The sequence below is a fragment of the Dermacentor andersoni genome, chromosome 5, assembly GCF_023375885.2.
Source record: "Dermacentor andersoni chromosome 5, qqDerAnde1_hic_scaffold, whole genome shotgun sequence".
Taxonomy (NCBI): domain Eukaryota; kingdom Metazoa; phylum Arthropoda; class Arachnida; order Ixodida; family Ixodidae; genus Dermacentor; species Dermacentor andersoni.
In genome coordinates, this window is record NC_092818.1 from 157,960,876 (window position 1) to 157,978,204 (window position 17,329).

A 17,329-nucleotide genomic window follows, 5' to 3' on the forward strand; every position below is an offset into this window, starting at 1 on the left:
GTTAGGTAAATCTAAAATTTGGTTGACTATGCCTTATTTAAATGAGTATTTTATTGCTATAATGAAACCAAAAATTCAAGGTCCGAAACAATATTGGTTACAGTGAAGTGGATGTTGGTTCAGTTTGGCTCAAGCGTTTTTTTTTTTTTTTTGTAATAAAGAATGACAAATACTTAGCAACTTGAAACGGCCCATTATGGATGTGCATGAGTGTTATGGCCAATGGCTTGGCTGGCCTACAGCCAGCAAGTCAACAGGTCAATCCAATCAGATAAAAACAATCACGCAGTTGCATAACGCACATTTGCAATGCAGCGTTCTTCATATGCCATGTATCGGCATGGTAAGCCACCAATGGGTGGTTTAACACTGTAATGCTTGCAAGCACTGCAAGGGTGGGGTTCAAGCAAGTTTGGCCACTCAAGGTGGGCTGATGGTGGATTCGCAATAAAACAGAGTGGAATAGTTTTATGTTATTGTGTCACCAATCACAATTTTTTTTCCCGGCTGATGTCAGTGTGTGTGCTTGCAACAAATACTGCATTTTAGGGAGTTTCACATTGGATATGACTTCTTCATAATGATGTTATACTGCATTACCTTAACAATTAGCTTATCTTGGTTACTAGCCATTACATCACAGATAGCTGCTTTACGAACTCGAAGATGACATCACCTTTCGCTTTTACATAATTTGATGGCATGCCTCATCTCTGTTTTCAGTAAGAATGCCCTACATGCTGCCTTAAAAGCATACTGATTTAGTTTTAGTTAATGCTATCCATTCAAGTGGGACCTGCAGGCCTGACTTGGCTTTGAGCCTATATTTATCAATTGTTACATACTGCATGCAAGAATGAACTTCTACTGATTGATGTTTAGCTGATAGACCACTGTAAGCGAACTTGTTTTATTACTGATAAAGATGCCTAGGAAAAATAGTTCAGGAGGAGATTAGTTAAGGTTCATTCACACGTCGGTACAGTGTGACAGAGGTGCCGCCACGAAGGAAAAAAACGCCGTCGCCAACAGTCGGCAGACCGAAGTTGGTGTCCTGTTGGCCTAGTGTGAATGAGCCGCTACATCATGCCCAGGTGCTATATAAAATTGTTAAGTTTCTCTTATTTAAATGCAGTGGTAGCTATGGGACATAAGAATGTGGTTGCGGCAAGCAAGAACATTGGTACGCACGTAGTGTGCAAGGCATCGCTTACCTGTCGTCATGAAGTAAGGTACCCTAAATTTTCCTGAGAGCACGCTTGTGCGTAGACTTTGCAATGTTTTTCCATCAAATGGAAGGGCACCACACACAAGAACATACAGGACTACTCCCATGCTCTGTGGGCAAAGCAGACAAGGAAGGCAAAATTGTAGTTGAGGCATCAACCAAGTAGTGACAGCAACATCAGCCCATTCACAAAACATTGATATGTCATACTACAGTTGAACGACGTTATAATGAACACTTTTACTATGAAATAACCAGTGTAACAGAGAGGAGAACATGGTATGGCCAGCTTTCCACAGTAAGTCCCATAGTGATGAAGAGTTTTACAAAGACTTCACCTGCTAAATGAAATAACCTGTGCAACCTTGGTGACACCTTGGTATTTTGTAATCAAGTTACGCTGAAAGGCCCGTGTGGGCACTTTGTTGTAACTTTGCAATGGCAACGTGCATGACCACTCAGTGCCTGAATAACAGGACCAGGCAAGGGACATCTCTGCACTTTTGCCTTGAAGTTCAAAGCTGCATTAAACTCTCTACAGCTGCTACTAGAATCATTGCAGGCACTTGCAACAAAGCATGTTGTCACCCTTGACAATATCACATCAACGATATTCAATTATTCTGCAAAGTGGTGTGTGTAGAGATTAATCACTGATAAAAAAAAAGTAGACACATTATCAGTATCAGAATAAAGCCTAGTTTCTTTCGGCATATCTATTTTGCCTTCTTCAGTGCTCCAAGGGATGCAAAATTTAAAATGATGTGACCTGTATAAACGTAAAGGGCATTCCGAGTCCCCCAGCTCACTTCACTGTAATGGCATTTGGTTGTATAATAAAATGCCATGTCCTGTCAGTATCGCTTTTAGAAAAGAGCCAGGAGACATGTTGCCTGGACTTGCCTTTTCTTATGCATTACGTTGCAGAACACAGTCTTGGCAGTATGCCCACAGAATGCTAGATAGAGGCTAGTATTCTGGCTTTTATGTCACTGACCCATATATTAAGTTTGACAGAGATTATCAGCAAAGAGAGCAATAAAAAACTAGAAAACTAGAAATGCTCAAATGTAAACAAAGCAAGTTCCAGAGTACACCACATAAATAACAAAGAAATGTCCTCACTTCTGAACAAAAACAGATGCGAAAGTTACCACTTATATTTGAGTTTCATTCAAGATCAACCTTTTCTATGAGACTCACCCAAATGTCTGCCTTGGGCCCATCATATTGTTTTCCCTCAAAAAGCTCAGGGGCTGCATAGGGGGGACTGCCGCACCACGTTGACAGCTTCTTACCGGGTTCAAAGTGATTGCTGAAGCCAAAGTCTGAAATGAGCAGACAATGTAAGCAAATCACTACCATATATACACCACTGTAGACATGAAAACAAGAAAAGGTCTCTCAAGCTCACTTAAAGAAGCCGAGAGGTAAACCATAAAACGGTGAAATGAAGGTACCACGGTTGAATACGGCACATGGACACCATATATGCGCCACCTTTACTGCAATTCTACAGTGTGAGCAACAAAGGAATTCAATGCTGGTCGTAATACACTGCATAATATGATCAAAGAGAAATGGAGCTTTAGGTAAAATGGGTCACACTCTCAATATTTCAAAAATTACAAGAAGCTGTTATTGACAACGAATATGAGCGCCAAGATAAGGCCCAGCTACCTTGCTCATGGCGCAAATTGTGTTCGTGGCACTAAATGTGTGCACACTTACCCAAATAACTATGAAATTGTATTAGATACTGAGCAAAAGCCTATTTCCCTAACTACTAATATTCAAAAACATTTCCTGACACAATAAGCACACACTTGCTTATTTAGAGTTAATTAGTAACATTAATATGGTTGCTAGAAGTTTACGGAGGCGGGATCTGCGAAAAAAGTGAATATTTTTGCAGCTTGAGTGCACAGTCTGGAATTCAGGCTAACCCGCTGCAAGCAGAAGCTGCTTGGTAATTCAGCTTTCTCGAGAAGACCTTTCCCCCATTAACTTCTGACGTCAACTGTACAATAAGCCCTCAGGTGCCAAAACGTATGATGCCCTTACTGCCACAAATGACTGTGAGCATGCGATGCTCACAATGCATGCTTGCAGGAACCCAGTAATTATTAATTAATACAATGGAAGGTTTAATACAATGCAATAATTAATACAAAGCAAGAGGCTGCCAAAAGCTTGCTGTACTCACCTGCTATCTTGATGTTCATCTCACTGTCAAGCAGAAGGTTCTCAGCTTTCAGGTCTCTGTGTACCACATGCCTCTTGTGACAGTAATGGACAGCGCTCACTATTTGCTTGAACTTCCGCCGGGCCATGTCCTCCGGCATTGGACCAGTGGCCACCAAGTAGTCTGCCACCAAGTTATCAACATTAAGCTCAATATGACTCAACATTCATATTGAGGCAATTCCAGTTTAATGCCACTATAACATTGTTTGTAGTGAACTGGTTTATCGTATAACTAGAGACTTTGGAGCTAAAAGGCAGGCTGCAGGACTTTGGGGTCTGCAAGTTAACTATGGGTGCATATGAAATTTTGCTAAGCTGATGGTATAGAGACCCATACTCTTCCATTCTTCATAACTTTATAAACATGTTTCCAGAAGTTTGCTTAGCTAAACTAAAGGAACCATGCTGCTGAAGAAACCATTTTGTGTTGTGAAAATTTGGTTGCAGCAAAAATAGCAGGTTCATAGCTCTGTGGATCACTTCTGTTAAGATATAATTCTGATAAGACTAACAATTTTCATGGTCCCTTCGAGTTTATCTTAAAGGGAGTCTACTCTGCTTAAAAAATACGCAATGAAAACCACACGAAGAATGCAGGTGATAGCTGCCACTTACCAAATATTTCACCTTTGTCTGCATATTCTGTGACTAAGTAGATCATTTTATCGGTTTCCATTACCTGCAAAATACACATTTAACACAAACTGCACCAAGGTCCACAGTGAAAAATATCAGCATAAGCATAATTCTTTTTAACTACGAAAGACTCATTAGTGACTTTACAGAGTCCTTGACTTTTGAGCAGCATTGCAACATGTTCCTTTTAGCATGGCACATCTTCACAAGCAATCACACTATCTATGTGGAGAAGTACATAGCAAAATATGTGGCAGAGTTTTGCACAAAGGAGGTGAATTCTCATTTACATTTACAAACACAGCGCTTCAGTGTTTGACACATCTGGAGTTCCAGTGAAACTGTGTTTTCTATGCTAGTACACTACATTTTACATTTAGCAGGCAACGTTGCGGAAACTATGTGAGTAGTACGTTCATGAACATCTTACTGCGTGTGTTTTGTAGCGCAGTTATTTTTGATCTGTCACGCTTCCTACTGAATAAATATGTCACATACTGCAACTACAACATCTGGACAAAAGATCATGTCAAATCACGCATTAATGCATCTTCATGCTTTCAGCGTGCAACATACTATGTTTTAGTTACGAGTGCAAGTGCTGTGCTGCGGTCGCTGGTTGCACAAACGTGTCACTCAATTTGTTCGCTGGTAAACAGACTCAGATTTGCGACAAATTTCACGTAATAATTATGTCATATTTAGCAATATAACAGTATGAGACTTAATGTTCAATTGAATTACACAAATACAGATGTATATTTCATTCGTATGTGTTGGTCTATTCTTTGGCCATGAATGCGAGCAGTTGGAGGAAGGAGCCTCTCCTTTAGCCTGTGTAGCATTGCCTACTACGTGTGAAACGGAGCATAAAAGCAGGAACAAGGCTACTACATAAAGATATGATACATTTTAGGCCAGATGATTAGGAGTAGTAGTATCTGCCTTACCTGATATAGCCTAATGATATGGGGATGATGTAAAAGCTTCATGATCTGGACTTCCCTGAATATCTTCTTTAGGTTCTCCTCATCTAGGTGTGTCTTGTCTATTATCTTTATGGCTACCTGCAAGGACAAAAAAAGAAGGCACATGCAGGTGAGAGGAGACACTTAGATGAAGCTGCAGTGAAATTTGTAAGGCGTTTATACACAACATGTAGACTTGTGGAGCCATCAACTATTAGTAAAGCAGCTACTATTGCCTAAAAGGTTAATTCTCATGCAATTCCAAGGGTTCATTTTCAAACGACAGAAACACTGCCGTGTTTAGAGTTTACTAAAACCAGTGTTTTGCTGCTACTGCAAGTGGCATCTCCGGCTCTTGTGGAGTTTTTTTGAAGCTTTTGCGCACCTTCCTCGCCTCTTACATGAGCTGCACTGAGATGCAGCTGTTGTGCTGGCCCAATTTAACAAGTGAATGTTTGCAATTAACACTCGAAATACTAATACTTCTGCTTAGCAAGACACCTTCAGAGGTTGATTCTAAGCATAGATGGCCAACTGTATATGTGCACGAAGTCTCAAGCAGGAATGTTGATTGGTTTGAATAAACCTAAAACTTCATTCACTGCTCAAGGGAGCAATTTAAAAGTACTGATGCCAGCCTAGAAATTTTCTATGTTGCCCTCAAGGAACCTAAAACATTTGAAATTTCTCTAGCATGTTACTTCAAAGCCACAATTTATTTTTACACTTCGTTTTTAACAAGTTTCTTTTTGATACATCCAACAGTTCTGAAACAACACGCTGTTGAGAGCAACACAGTGCAGTCAACAAAACTTCGACAATTTCTAACAATAAGCCTAATTAATTATTCCACACATTTTAACTTTGCCCACACATCATCCTTGACATGCCCAACACCCATTCCAAATATCATTGTGTTAACTCCCATGGTGCCCTCAATGAATGTTTGTCGGCATTTGGAGTGGACATTCTTCACTAGATTAATTGTAAAAGCAGCTTTGCACAAAAAAGAAGGGACAGGGTGTAAGGGGAGAGGAGAAGTGGGATGTCTTGGAGCCGGTCTCTCTAAGTCGATCACATCAGACGGACGACACCAGTATCACTCTTCCTGCCTCAGCCCACATGCTGGCCTCACACAGCCCACGCTATGCCGCAGTCACCGCTAACTTTCACCTGTGAAATAACTGCTATTGCTGGGTTAGGATAATGTAAAAGAAATCTATTTCAATGCTATTCCTTTTTGCACTTTGTCTGTGATTCAAGTGGCACTCTGCCTGCATTATCACCAGGATTGGCCAGGCGTGAATGATGGAAGACATGAAAGGAATCCTTAAATCAAAATGGGCTTGATTGGCAAAGTTCATTTACGTTTCACTGGACAAGCTGAACAAGAAAGAAAGAAGTATTTTTCTGCCCATGGCTGCTGGGACGAAATTCAGTGAGCACTGTGGAAGATCATGCCAACAGCATCCAGGTGCTAATAAAATGCGCTTTCAATAATAAGACAGAGAAAATTCTCTGACGCTCTGAGAAAAAGGATATGCTGTGTCAACAAAAGTTCTTGCCAAGCCTATTTAAGTAAGTCATGTTACGCCACAAATAGCAGCCCTGTGTGTTACAGCTGTGAAACCAAAAAGAGGATGCACTTTTATGCTTTTCTATTTGTTGTCACACTGGAGGTGCCTGTGCAGGCAGCTTGGCAAAAGAAAAAATCAGAAAAATTTTCCTGGCGTGAGTAATGTTATGACCTGTCACGGTAGCATAATGGCTATGACATTGCACTGTTGAGCTCGCGCTCACGAAATGCAAAAACACTACTTAGTAAGGAACCCCAGGTGGGCAAAATTAATCTGAAGTCACCCAGAGCAGCCCGCCTCATAATCATATTGTGGTTCTGGCACATAAAAATTCAGAATTTAATTAATATTTAGTAATATTATGAAACTCTATGAGCTGTAAGGCATATGGAACACATGGGGTGTTCATTCTGGACACTGCTGACTACTGCCGAGTTTGCTTTTTGAGCTAATAAGAGAAATAATGATCACACTGTGAGCCACTCAGAGCAGGCAAGGTGTCAATGACATTGCCAATGTCATCCTGGACAATGATGGTATTCCGAACTATGTCAAATTCCACCACGTGCTGTCCAATTCTCTCATCTAGCTGAGCCAACAAAAACAGGCAAGATGGCGAATGGGATGACACTGCAGTTGTGATCGTTTCCAGCAGAGCACCGGCCGTTATTCATGTAGAGCCTTCTTCCTACAGGTTAAGGAGGCATGCAGGCATTCAAGGACGCAGAGAACAAAGGGTGTGTTCCAATTCTGGCCAGCATCAGAGAAATTTCCGCCCCCAGCCCGTATCACTAACCTACATGCACATCCTACAACACTATCGCCTTTCATGAACAACACTACCACCACCTCACAATGCTCTGACGCGAGAGGAAGCCGTAATATGGCGAAAACTCCAAACAAGTACATATCCACATTTGAGTCTCTAACACGCCATACACCCTATGCTGTTTGCCTATAAATGCCCACACTGCTATCAATGCGCAACGCTTTACCACATGGTATGGTTTTATGGGTGGGTTGTGTTATTTTATGTTGACTGTGTTATGGGTTTGAGCAAGCACACCACAGCTCACACCCATAACACACCCCACTACACAGCAACGGGAGGCAGCGGTGTCCAGCTTAGACTTGACAGACCACCTCAACCTTGTCAACCAAGCGAGAAGGGCAGCTAAGGCCGCTGGACTCCTGGACTAAGGGGGCCACCCACTACACAGCCGAAGAGAGAGCTACCTAAGCTCGTGTGCCTTTTCTATAAAGTTTACTCTCTCTCTCTCTCAGAGACAGTCTACGTAGACAGCTAAGGAGACAGGTAAGACAGCTTCGAGGCCAAGTAATGGAAGGCATTTCGAGCTGGCTGGAAGATGGATGGATGGATAAGACTGAGCCCTTTAAATAGGGCTGTGGCACATGCTACCTACCACCTAGCCGCAACTAATAATGGTGGCGTGATGACGTTTCCGCGACATCACGCCATCCCACGGAAACCAAAGTAAGTTGATAAAGAAAGCACACACTATTTCTGTATTTTAAGTTTTTGCACCTGTGAACCCATGAAAAACAGTTGCGAGGACGACCTTCCCATCAAGTTTTCAAGCGTCCTGCACAGTGGCCATTTTGCTTGGACAGGAAAGTAGCCTGCACCGGTTTTTGATTTCGATGCTATCTTCACAAAGCTGTCTACTATAACGTCTTCATGAGAACTCGAACGAGACTTGTTCGCTTAGCCATCTACTTTGCCGTCCACGGCGTGTATTGGAACACAGCCAAAGATGCGCGGTTCGAGCCCAACTGGGATGGCAGGTTGATTTCGGATCACAAATGAGTTAGAGGCGTTTTGTCCTGGCAAGCATTTCCTTTATTCAGCACACTTGTAGAATTCCGCCATGTTGTCAAATTCGCTCATCTAGGCTAATCAAAGAGTATGTAACAGTTTGCAGAGCCAGTCATACTAAGAAATATCAGAAGACGTCAAAATCGACAGCGGCGGCAAGGTGTCCACTTTGTCTAAGCAGTGCGCCCTCCCGCTCTCCACCTCAACCTCACGCCACGCTGCACTTGAGCCGCCACGGTAACCACCGCGAACAGGCGCACACAGGTTTGCTTCGCACCGCCGCGCATCGGAGCGCGCGGGGCGCTTTCCGCTGGGGATTGTTTTCGACACCGTTGAGCACGCGAGCCACGCACTGAAGGCGTGGCCCGAGCTGTACTGCGTCGTGCGTTCGGCAAAACTGCGCATTGTCTACGCCATGCGACGGAATCGACGGCAGCGCTCATCCTCGGGCACAATCCGCCTGACAAACCAAAACAATGACAGCAGCGTGTCCGACAAAGCGTGGCGCAGCCGTCCGAAGCTCGAGGCACTCGACCGTCTATAGGACGTCTATATCTGCAGGTAAACCCTCTGTGACGCACGTTATAGGGCGCGGAATTTGAAGCACGCATGGTGGCGCCACGGAATTTAATTGCCTACGCGGTAAAGCCACTCATCGGTAGAGTGTATAAGCGCGACTGGACGAGGACGAAGAAAGAAACAGATACACAGACACAGAAGCGCTGTGTCTGTGTATCTGTTTCTTTCTTCGTCCTCGTCCAGTCGCGCTTATACACTCTACCATGGATTCTAACCAACTAGCCCGCCAACGTGTTTTAACCACTCATCGGGCACGGAGCAGCCAAGCTTGGAACAGCGCTGAAGCGTGCGGCTAGTATAACGGCCCGTAGAATCCGACGGGACACGGAGAAGAGCCGCCTTCTATGATGTGTTCTTCAAATAAATTTCATAAATGTTAGTTAACCACCAGTCCTGTTTACTCTTCATCACGTTTCGTCTGTAGCACTCCCCAGAAGGTCACCGCTTTCCGTTCAACGCACCACATCCAAACTTTCCGTGCCGACGCGAAAGCCTCGCACTGATGACTCTTTCTACACGTGCTTCAGGGTTAAAGTCGGCGAGTGATTCTAACTTAGGCGCACTCTATAATACGCTTCGAGTCGTTCGCCGGACCGTCAATCTGGTCAGAATAAGTTTTATGGCCTCGTGTTTACTTCTGTAAAATAAAAAGAACGTAAGAAAGAAAAAAGAAAGCAGTGAGAGACAGAGCCCGCCTCGCGATGAAATTAAACGATCGCGGCAGCTCGTACGTGTTTCCGCGTTCAAAGCGCTCCGACATTTATTTCGATCCTGCCGGGGCGCCTGGAGCCACGTTCCTTTCCGAAACCGTTCGGGGCTTCAACAGCACAGAGAGCGCGCGCACTAATGCGAAACGCGGCCTATAGATGGACACGCTAAAAGGGAACGACCGCGAACTCTTTCTGGAAATTCATAAACGGATCGAGACACCCAATTTCAGAAGGGAACCACGCGCCGATAGAGCGGTATCCCCAGGCGGCACCCGTAACTCCCGACCGCCCACCCTTTTCAACCCATTTACACGACGCCCCTCGGGCCGCAAATTCGCTCGGATGTTTCGCGGGTTGGTTGCGGTTAACGGAAAGTCCAATCAGCGAAGTCGACAGGCACCGCCCGCAGTAAGTGCCAGCGAATCCAGAGACGCGCGCGTTACGCTGGAACCACGTGGTTTGTACCGAGACGCTGCGCGCTGCGGCAGCGCATGCCCGAAGGTCGAACGGGGAAAGGTCAACGCTGAAGCCCCGGGCTACAGGGTACGAAGAAGCCCCGCGGTTCGGGCCACAACATATCAGCAGCGATGCATTCAATCTTTCGCCACTCGCAGGGCAAGGCTGCAACGCAGGGCTTCCGTCTCTCCCCGCAACCTTCGGGCGCCGATGGCAGAAGACAAAATAGCAAGAAAATGTCGCTCCAGCGAGAGACAGTGCTCTGGCTGAAGAAAGAGCACTGCTATAGACACACACACAGCGCGTTCTTCCGCTAGTTTGGATGGGGCTTTCAACCATCAACAAAACTCTTATTTCACATATAACGCATATCCAGTAATCTCATATGATGGTATACGCCATGTCATAAAAACGTGTTTTTGAGAGATTACTATATATGCGGTATATGTGCAACTTTTTGACAGTGTGGCATCCAGCTTCCGCGGGTAAATTTCTGCACACGAATATAGACAGGGGCGGGAGTTTACTCAGTACTGTCGTGACCACATCATACTCGATCACTCGACCGCAATATATATATATATATGGAGACATGAGCGCTTCGCCGTATTCATTCCGCGAATCATATCTGCACCTGCAAATTTGCCTTTCGCCCAAACAAATCGGTGCGAATGCAGACATTTCCCGCGGTGTTCCGCTGAATGCGGCACCTGGATGCAGACTGAGCTGCGAAATGGCCGAGAAATTTATGTCACTTTCTCGAAGAGGAGTTTCAAATACTGGAGAGCAAAGCAAATTATAGTCGCCAGTAAAAGTCTACACACCACAGGTGCTGCGAAAAAAAAAAAAAAGGCAGCCTAGGACGGCTGAAATAACATGGTACATCCTAAGTGCGCCTGTTGAAGAACTTCACTTATATTAGTGGAAAAGGGGGGGGGGGGGGATGATGCCGAGGATTCCAAGCATTGCTCTCGACTGTGCATTATTGCTCGTTTGCTTCGCTGAACATCACAACAGACGACCCACATTGCTCCGCTGTCCAATGTTTCTTGATATCAAGGGCCCAGTTTGTTAAGCCCGCATCTGTATATTCTATTAAAGGGACACTAAAGGCAAATATTAACTCAAGCTGAAGTGATAGATTAGTGCTCGAGAATCTCTAAAGCGTCAAATTATCGCGAACAGGGCCTTAATAATCGAGAAACTGAAGTAAATGCAGGACATGATTAGAGACTCCCCCAGGACATTCAAGCACTTGCCCGATGACGAAAGCACTCCTCAGTCAAATTCTACCACTAGCACTCAACCACTCGTTGCAAAAAAACATCCTTGTATTGTATTATAAGAAGTAATAAAATGCTACTTGTCCAGTTCACTTTCATTCTTAGAAAAAAGAACTCATTGAAATTATCCGTGACAACGACGCGGGTGGTCGAAAGGTTTCGTTTTCACTTTACTCTGCGCCCCCACGTTATCGCGTAATGCTGCGCTGGATCTGCTGGCTCACGAAACTCGCATCAACTCCAAGTGGCAGAGAATTCAACTTCGATGATATGTCGCGGGATGCCCGAACGGTCTGCGCCACTTGACCAAAAAGCAGCTGCAGCGGCGAATCCATCGCTGTGTATGTTTTGGCTCGGTGCCGCCGTCTGTCGGGCGCCGTTTTACTCACCGACGGCAGCAATGGGTGGTGATGACGTATGCAACGTCAACATTCCCCGGTTGGGTGGCGGGAGATTTGAATTTCGAAAAAAAAAAGAGGTATTCGCACCCTTCAGATGCTATTTTCTCGTAAACTAAGTCCCTTCTTGGCACAAAACAGGCGTTGCGAGGTTTCTGGAATGATATTGACTTATTATTTGCCTTTAGTGTCCCTTTAAATATTTTATTGAGTGGCCCCCACAATAACGTTCATTTCTTACTTCCTTCGCTGCGTTTTCTTCTTCCGTCTGCTTCTCGGCAAGCATCGCGTAGAGGGTAAGTGCCGCCGCTTGGAAGCAAGAAAGCGAACCACCGGTCGCCGCATGGCGCGTGCGCACGAAGATGCGTCGCACGTGCGACACGCCGACCGCGCTCACCGAACAGGCGCTCGCCACTCGGAGCAACGCGACCGGCGCAATGGAAGAGACGACGGACAAGAGCGCTGCCGCGCCGCAAAAGCAAGACGATGAGACGTCCAAGAAGCACGTAAGCGCGACATCGTGTTGGGCCACATTGCTCGGGGGTCGAGACACCGCCGCGGCGCTGGTGTCGCATATATGGCAAAATGGCGCTGAGCGCCCTATCTCTTTATGCATATATAGAGCCAGCCACTGCTAAAACGTCTCGTTTAGTATGCAGCCATAGTCCATGCATGAACTATACGGCCACCACTAAAGCATGCTTTATTGGTGGCCGTCAGACAGCTGTCTTCAGCCAACACTTTCTGCAAGAAAAATGCAGTGGAACGTCTCTATACAACGAAATGATCTGTATTACAAGATAATTCTGGCCCGGTTCTATCGTAAGCTGTGCGGTGCGCAATCTTTACAACGAAGCGACTTGCATAACGAATGATTTCAGAGACACCAAGCACTTCGTTATCAGGGCGTTTGGATGTATACGGGCGCCGAAATGCATGGATAGAGAAATAGAACGACAAATGGAGAGCAAGCGTAAGGTCGCGAAACAAATTGCCAGAGCCACCACCCATAGATACACAAGCCAAGTCGTCCAGCGAACCAGAAAGTATCACCGTTTGAGGGAAAAAAGTCTATGCACCACTATCTAAAGCACAATATTTAATGGGAGGCGAGAAGCGGTTTGACCCGAACGTTCAGCTTGGAAGCACATAAGAGTACAGGTTACTTGCGCAGGCATCACTCCCGCCATGTTACAGAACAGCATAGCGAAAACTGCGGCAGCTACGAGCGGCGCTGGTATGGTGCGCCTTCTGCCATTCCAACGGAACTGTATGTAGAGAGGGATATAAAAAATAATTTCAGAGAGAGAGAGAGAGAGAATTTCGCATATCGCTCATTCCACTGACGCAGAAGCGGCGGAGCCGGAGAAGCAGCGGCGCCCATGGGCAGGAAGTTTCCGCAGGGGCCGGCAATGCGGACGAGGGCAGCACGATGCAGAGGAGCAAGCGGACCAAAGGTACGCGCATCACTCGAAGCTTCGGAGTGCGGGAAGCCGAAAGATAACGGCGGAGAGAAGTCCGACATGTCGGCAAGTTATCCATCCAAACAGCGAGACCCGGAGAGACTTGCAATCGGAAGAACCTGGGTTGCAGGTATTACGTATAGCAAAAGAAACACATTGTGCACACCTGTGTTTCCGCGTTGAAATTTGTTACACATGTTGCAGCACGTAGCCGAGGAGGAAGAGGAGGAGGAGGAGGAGGTTGCTTTTGCGTCGGAACTCTCTCCGGAATATCAGTAATCCGTGCGAGAACGAGAAACACCCTTCGAGTAAGCGGGATATACCACCAGAAATCAACAGCACAGGTTGAAAACAAGCCCATAAATTTTAAGTCCTGGCTATCTCATATTGGCCTTCGTATCGATTGACAACATTTCTCCAGTCATTCCTCGCCCATGTCGCCGAAGACCTGCAGCAGTGAAGGCAGTGCTGGTCATTGGAGAAGATCATTTGATGCCATTTTCGATGGCACACAATTAGAATGCGCAGGCCGAGCTTCTGTGCGGCAGCGAACTTGAGCGTAGGGCACCTGTGGTACACTTTCCAAGTCAAGCTACTTGACGTCATGTCCATTGAACAACACGAATGCCAAAGCGACAAAAAAAGAAAGTGACGCATCGCTCCTCAAGCTATAAGGTGCGCGCGCATTTTCGACCACTTCACTTATAAGCGTCTCAGCCACGAAGTGGCTCTCGCACATGCGTTTGTACAGTCCACGCAACGCCACCTATATTCAAAGCTGCGCGGTCGACAAGAAGCGCGACGTTAACCGGGGCAGGCGACCTAACTTCCGCTTGCAAACTATGCAGTGAACAGACAGCTGCAAGAAGAGTCTGAAGGCTCTATCTGCCTACATGTGTAACGTTACGATTCAAGCAGGGCCGATTTTATAATGTCAGTCCATGCATATCAGGGTGCTGACGACTGTATTTTATTATGCAGCTTCAGAAACCAAAACAATACGAAGAAAAAAGTTCGTTTGACGTACACAGTCACCGCACGTTGGGCTATTGTTCACCGAGGTTCAGGCAATGAGGCCCAATGCGCAGTTTTCCGAGAAAACGGCTTAACAAGCCCTAATGTCTTTACTCGTTTAAGGGCACCACGCCGTAACTTCCGTCTCGCGGAAATGATCACCCGGCAAGTGCGCGCAATATCCGCAGGCTCTTAAGGTATATAGGCACAGTTCAGACGAGTATAAGCTGAGTAAGCTCCACTAGCAGTAGAAGGGGTTCTCTCATATGGAGCGTTCGCGAAGTTTTCCTGTTTAAGCCGTGCGACAGTCTCTAATCGATTCGGTCGTACCAATCAAGTTGCATCAGCGGCGATCAAAGCCACCACTGGTCAATTTCCTTGTAAGGAAGTGCACGCGTACATTGTACGGAGTGAAAGCAATAACCAGCAACGTGGGTATATGGGCAGAGCTGGCAAATAAATGTGGGCATTATCACACGGCCTGCACCGGATGCCCCTGGGTCGTCCACATAGTTTCATATGACGAGAGAAACCTCGGGAGACAAAGACAAACCACACGAGTTTCGCAAAACTTTCACCAGGTGCCCGCCTATACCCGAGTCCACGTACTTAAGGCATAATACTGCAAGAGAAGCCAAGATGGCTTTCTCGGAAAGTAGCTTGCTACACCTTCGGCAAAAAGAAAGAAAGAAATAAGAAACGTTATTTAGGATTAACAGAGAATTGGACGGGTTAGTCCTCAAGTTTTATCCACCAAGTTACTGAAAACTCGTGGTGTTCTGATGACCGAACCCGGAACGGCCGCTTTTCCGAGCCATTACACAAACTGAACTAACCGGGAGACTAACAGGCATACAATGCGAGAGCGGGTCTGTCGAAAACTAGAAGCGCTGGAACACTGAGCAAGTTGTGCCATGCGCCCTCGCGATCTCGGTGGTCACGAAAATGCATTTAAATGAGTTCAGCGAAAATTCGCAAAGTGGAAAACGTTTTCGTCTACAAATTTCAGGTAATGACGCGGTCGCATCGCGGCGGACAGCGGATGCATTCGCACACAGCTCCCACGCATACGGTCTTCTGGCGTTTGCTGACATTTCTTGTACTCAGTTGAGCCCCGTAATGTCATTGTCACGTGGTTCTCGTGACCGCGGTAGCAGAGCGACGCAGCATGTTGCTACACATGTGGCGCGAACGCATACGAGCGCTGGGTGCATTTTTTTTCCTTCCATAAAGCATGAAAACCTTTTCAAAGTGAACTCTGAAACTGGTACGTAAAATATTCATCTCGAATATCAAAATCGGATGCCTGCGGAAGTGCATGAAGGTGGCTTAGTTAGTTATATGGGTGCCGTCAGCGTTCGCAAAAATCCACGATAATCTTATCTAGGCCACTGTGTCATCACAAGCAACGAAAAGCGCCAGACCGTGCCGAATACCGCGAGACGACGTGAAAGTTCAGGGCGCAGCATCAACATGGCAACGTCTTCGGTTAGGCACTGAAAATGGGCTTTACCATAACAAACGCGAGGAAATGGTTACTTCGCCCACATACACCGATATTTTGCTTTTAGCAACTAAGATGCGCAAAAATATAAATAATAAAAATAAATAAAAAGTATTTAAATCTCATAACCTACAAGTCAGAACCGACTTGAAAAGCGATTACGCTATATATAGCTGCTTTCGGGTCTCGGGAGGATATAGTCTCCGTTCAGATACTGCGATCTTCGGGATTCGAACGAACGGCCGCCTTCGAACGAAATGAGCGACAAACGCGCCCCATTGCCAACGCAGGCAGCCACCGCCGCCACCAGCCTTCTTCCGCTGGGCACGTCGGAGTGGAGCCCGAAGCCGGCGGGTCATCGCAAGGCCTGCGCCCCTCTAGCAACGGGTCCGCAAGCGCCTCGAAATCGGCATCGGCGGCGGCGCCCCTTCCAGGCCCCGATAATCGGCCCCCGCAGCAGCCAGAGCGGCAGGTGGTTTCCCCCAGCCTGCCGCTCGTGTTCACACCCAGCGGGGGCTCTCCGGCCAGGAGGGCGGGAGCGTCGGCCAGCGCCATGCTCAGTCCTTACAACGCTGCCATGCTCAGCCCCTCGGTGCGTGCATGCGAGCGCCACGCGGGAGTCGATCGATCTTCAGCTTGTCCGTGAACTTATTTACCTTCACGGAACACCGGTTTACTGGAGACGTAAAAGCCAGATGATGATGATGATGACGATGATTTATTGGCATCCCCATTGGAAATGGGGCGGTGACATATAGTCGTCTAGCCTGCTCGGGTTAATCTGGTGTGCGATACATGCTTTTCATTCTAGCATTTTCTGTATACATCTCCTTAATCTATTTTTCTCTTCCTCAAAACTTCTCTGTCTACGTGTGGTGGTGACGTCATGTGAGGGATCCCGGTCGTATCAATCCCCTCCCTTCTTTATTTCTACCAATACTCTAAATGTCTCTTGCTCATCTCGACTGATGAGCGGTTGATGCCTTCCGTTCACTTTAAATACAAGCGCTTCTGGAAGGTGCACGTTACCTACGAGGCTCACTGGGTGAATCCCTTCGCATGCCGTTAGGATGTGCTGCGTGGTACCCGGATTTTTGCTGCAGCATACACATACCTCAGCAAAAATGCTGGTCGCGACACCTTGCGACGTTTCGTCCAACCACCGCGCAGGACAAGTTTTCGTGTTACGACGGTATTCGTGTAGAAGTGGGAAAGAAGAAATAAAACCCTGCCTATTAATGCTTACGGCTGCAGATACGTTACACCAGCAGCTAATTGCGGTATGGCTGATCCCTGCAATAATACACCAGTGTCCTCCTTGGTATAACACTGCGCCGCAACGTGGCGCCACCAGCCACGCCGCTCGCGTTTACGTCTCCGATAACCCGGTATTCTGCGGAGGGCCATAGATGTACGGACAAGCTAGAGC

General features: G+C 46.4%; 1 protein-coding gene across 1 annotated transcript in view; it reads right to left on the bottom strand.

Moving 5' to 3' along the window:
* Positions 1 to 17,329, bottom strand: part of Sik3 (Salt-inducible kinase 3) — a 122,740-nt gene that overhangs the window by 50,685 nt on the left and 54,726 nt on the right. Inside the window, exons 2-6 of the mRNA XM_050178975.3 lie at positions 5,062 to 5,178; positions 4,091 to 4,154; positions 3,435 to 3,596; positions 2,432 to 2,556; positions 1,215 to 1,338 (exon numbers count right to left, since the gene is read on the bottom strand). Coding sequence (XP_050034932.1) covers positions 1,215 to 1,338; positions 2,432 to 2,556; positions 3,435 to 3,596; positions 4,091 to 4,154; positions 5,062 to 5,178 — 592 coding nt within the window. The remainder of the gene's footprint in view (positions 1 to 1,214; positions 1,339 to 2,431; positions 2,557 to 3,434; positions 3,597 to 4,090; positions 4,155 to 5,061; positions 5,179 to 17,329) is intronic.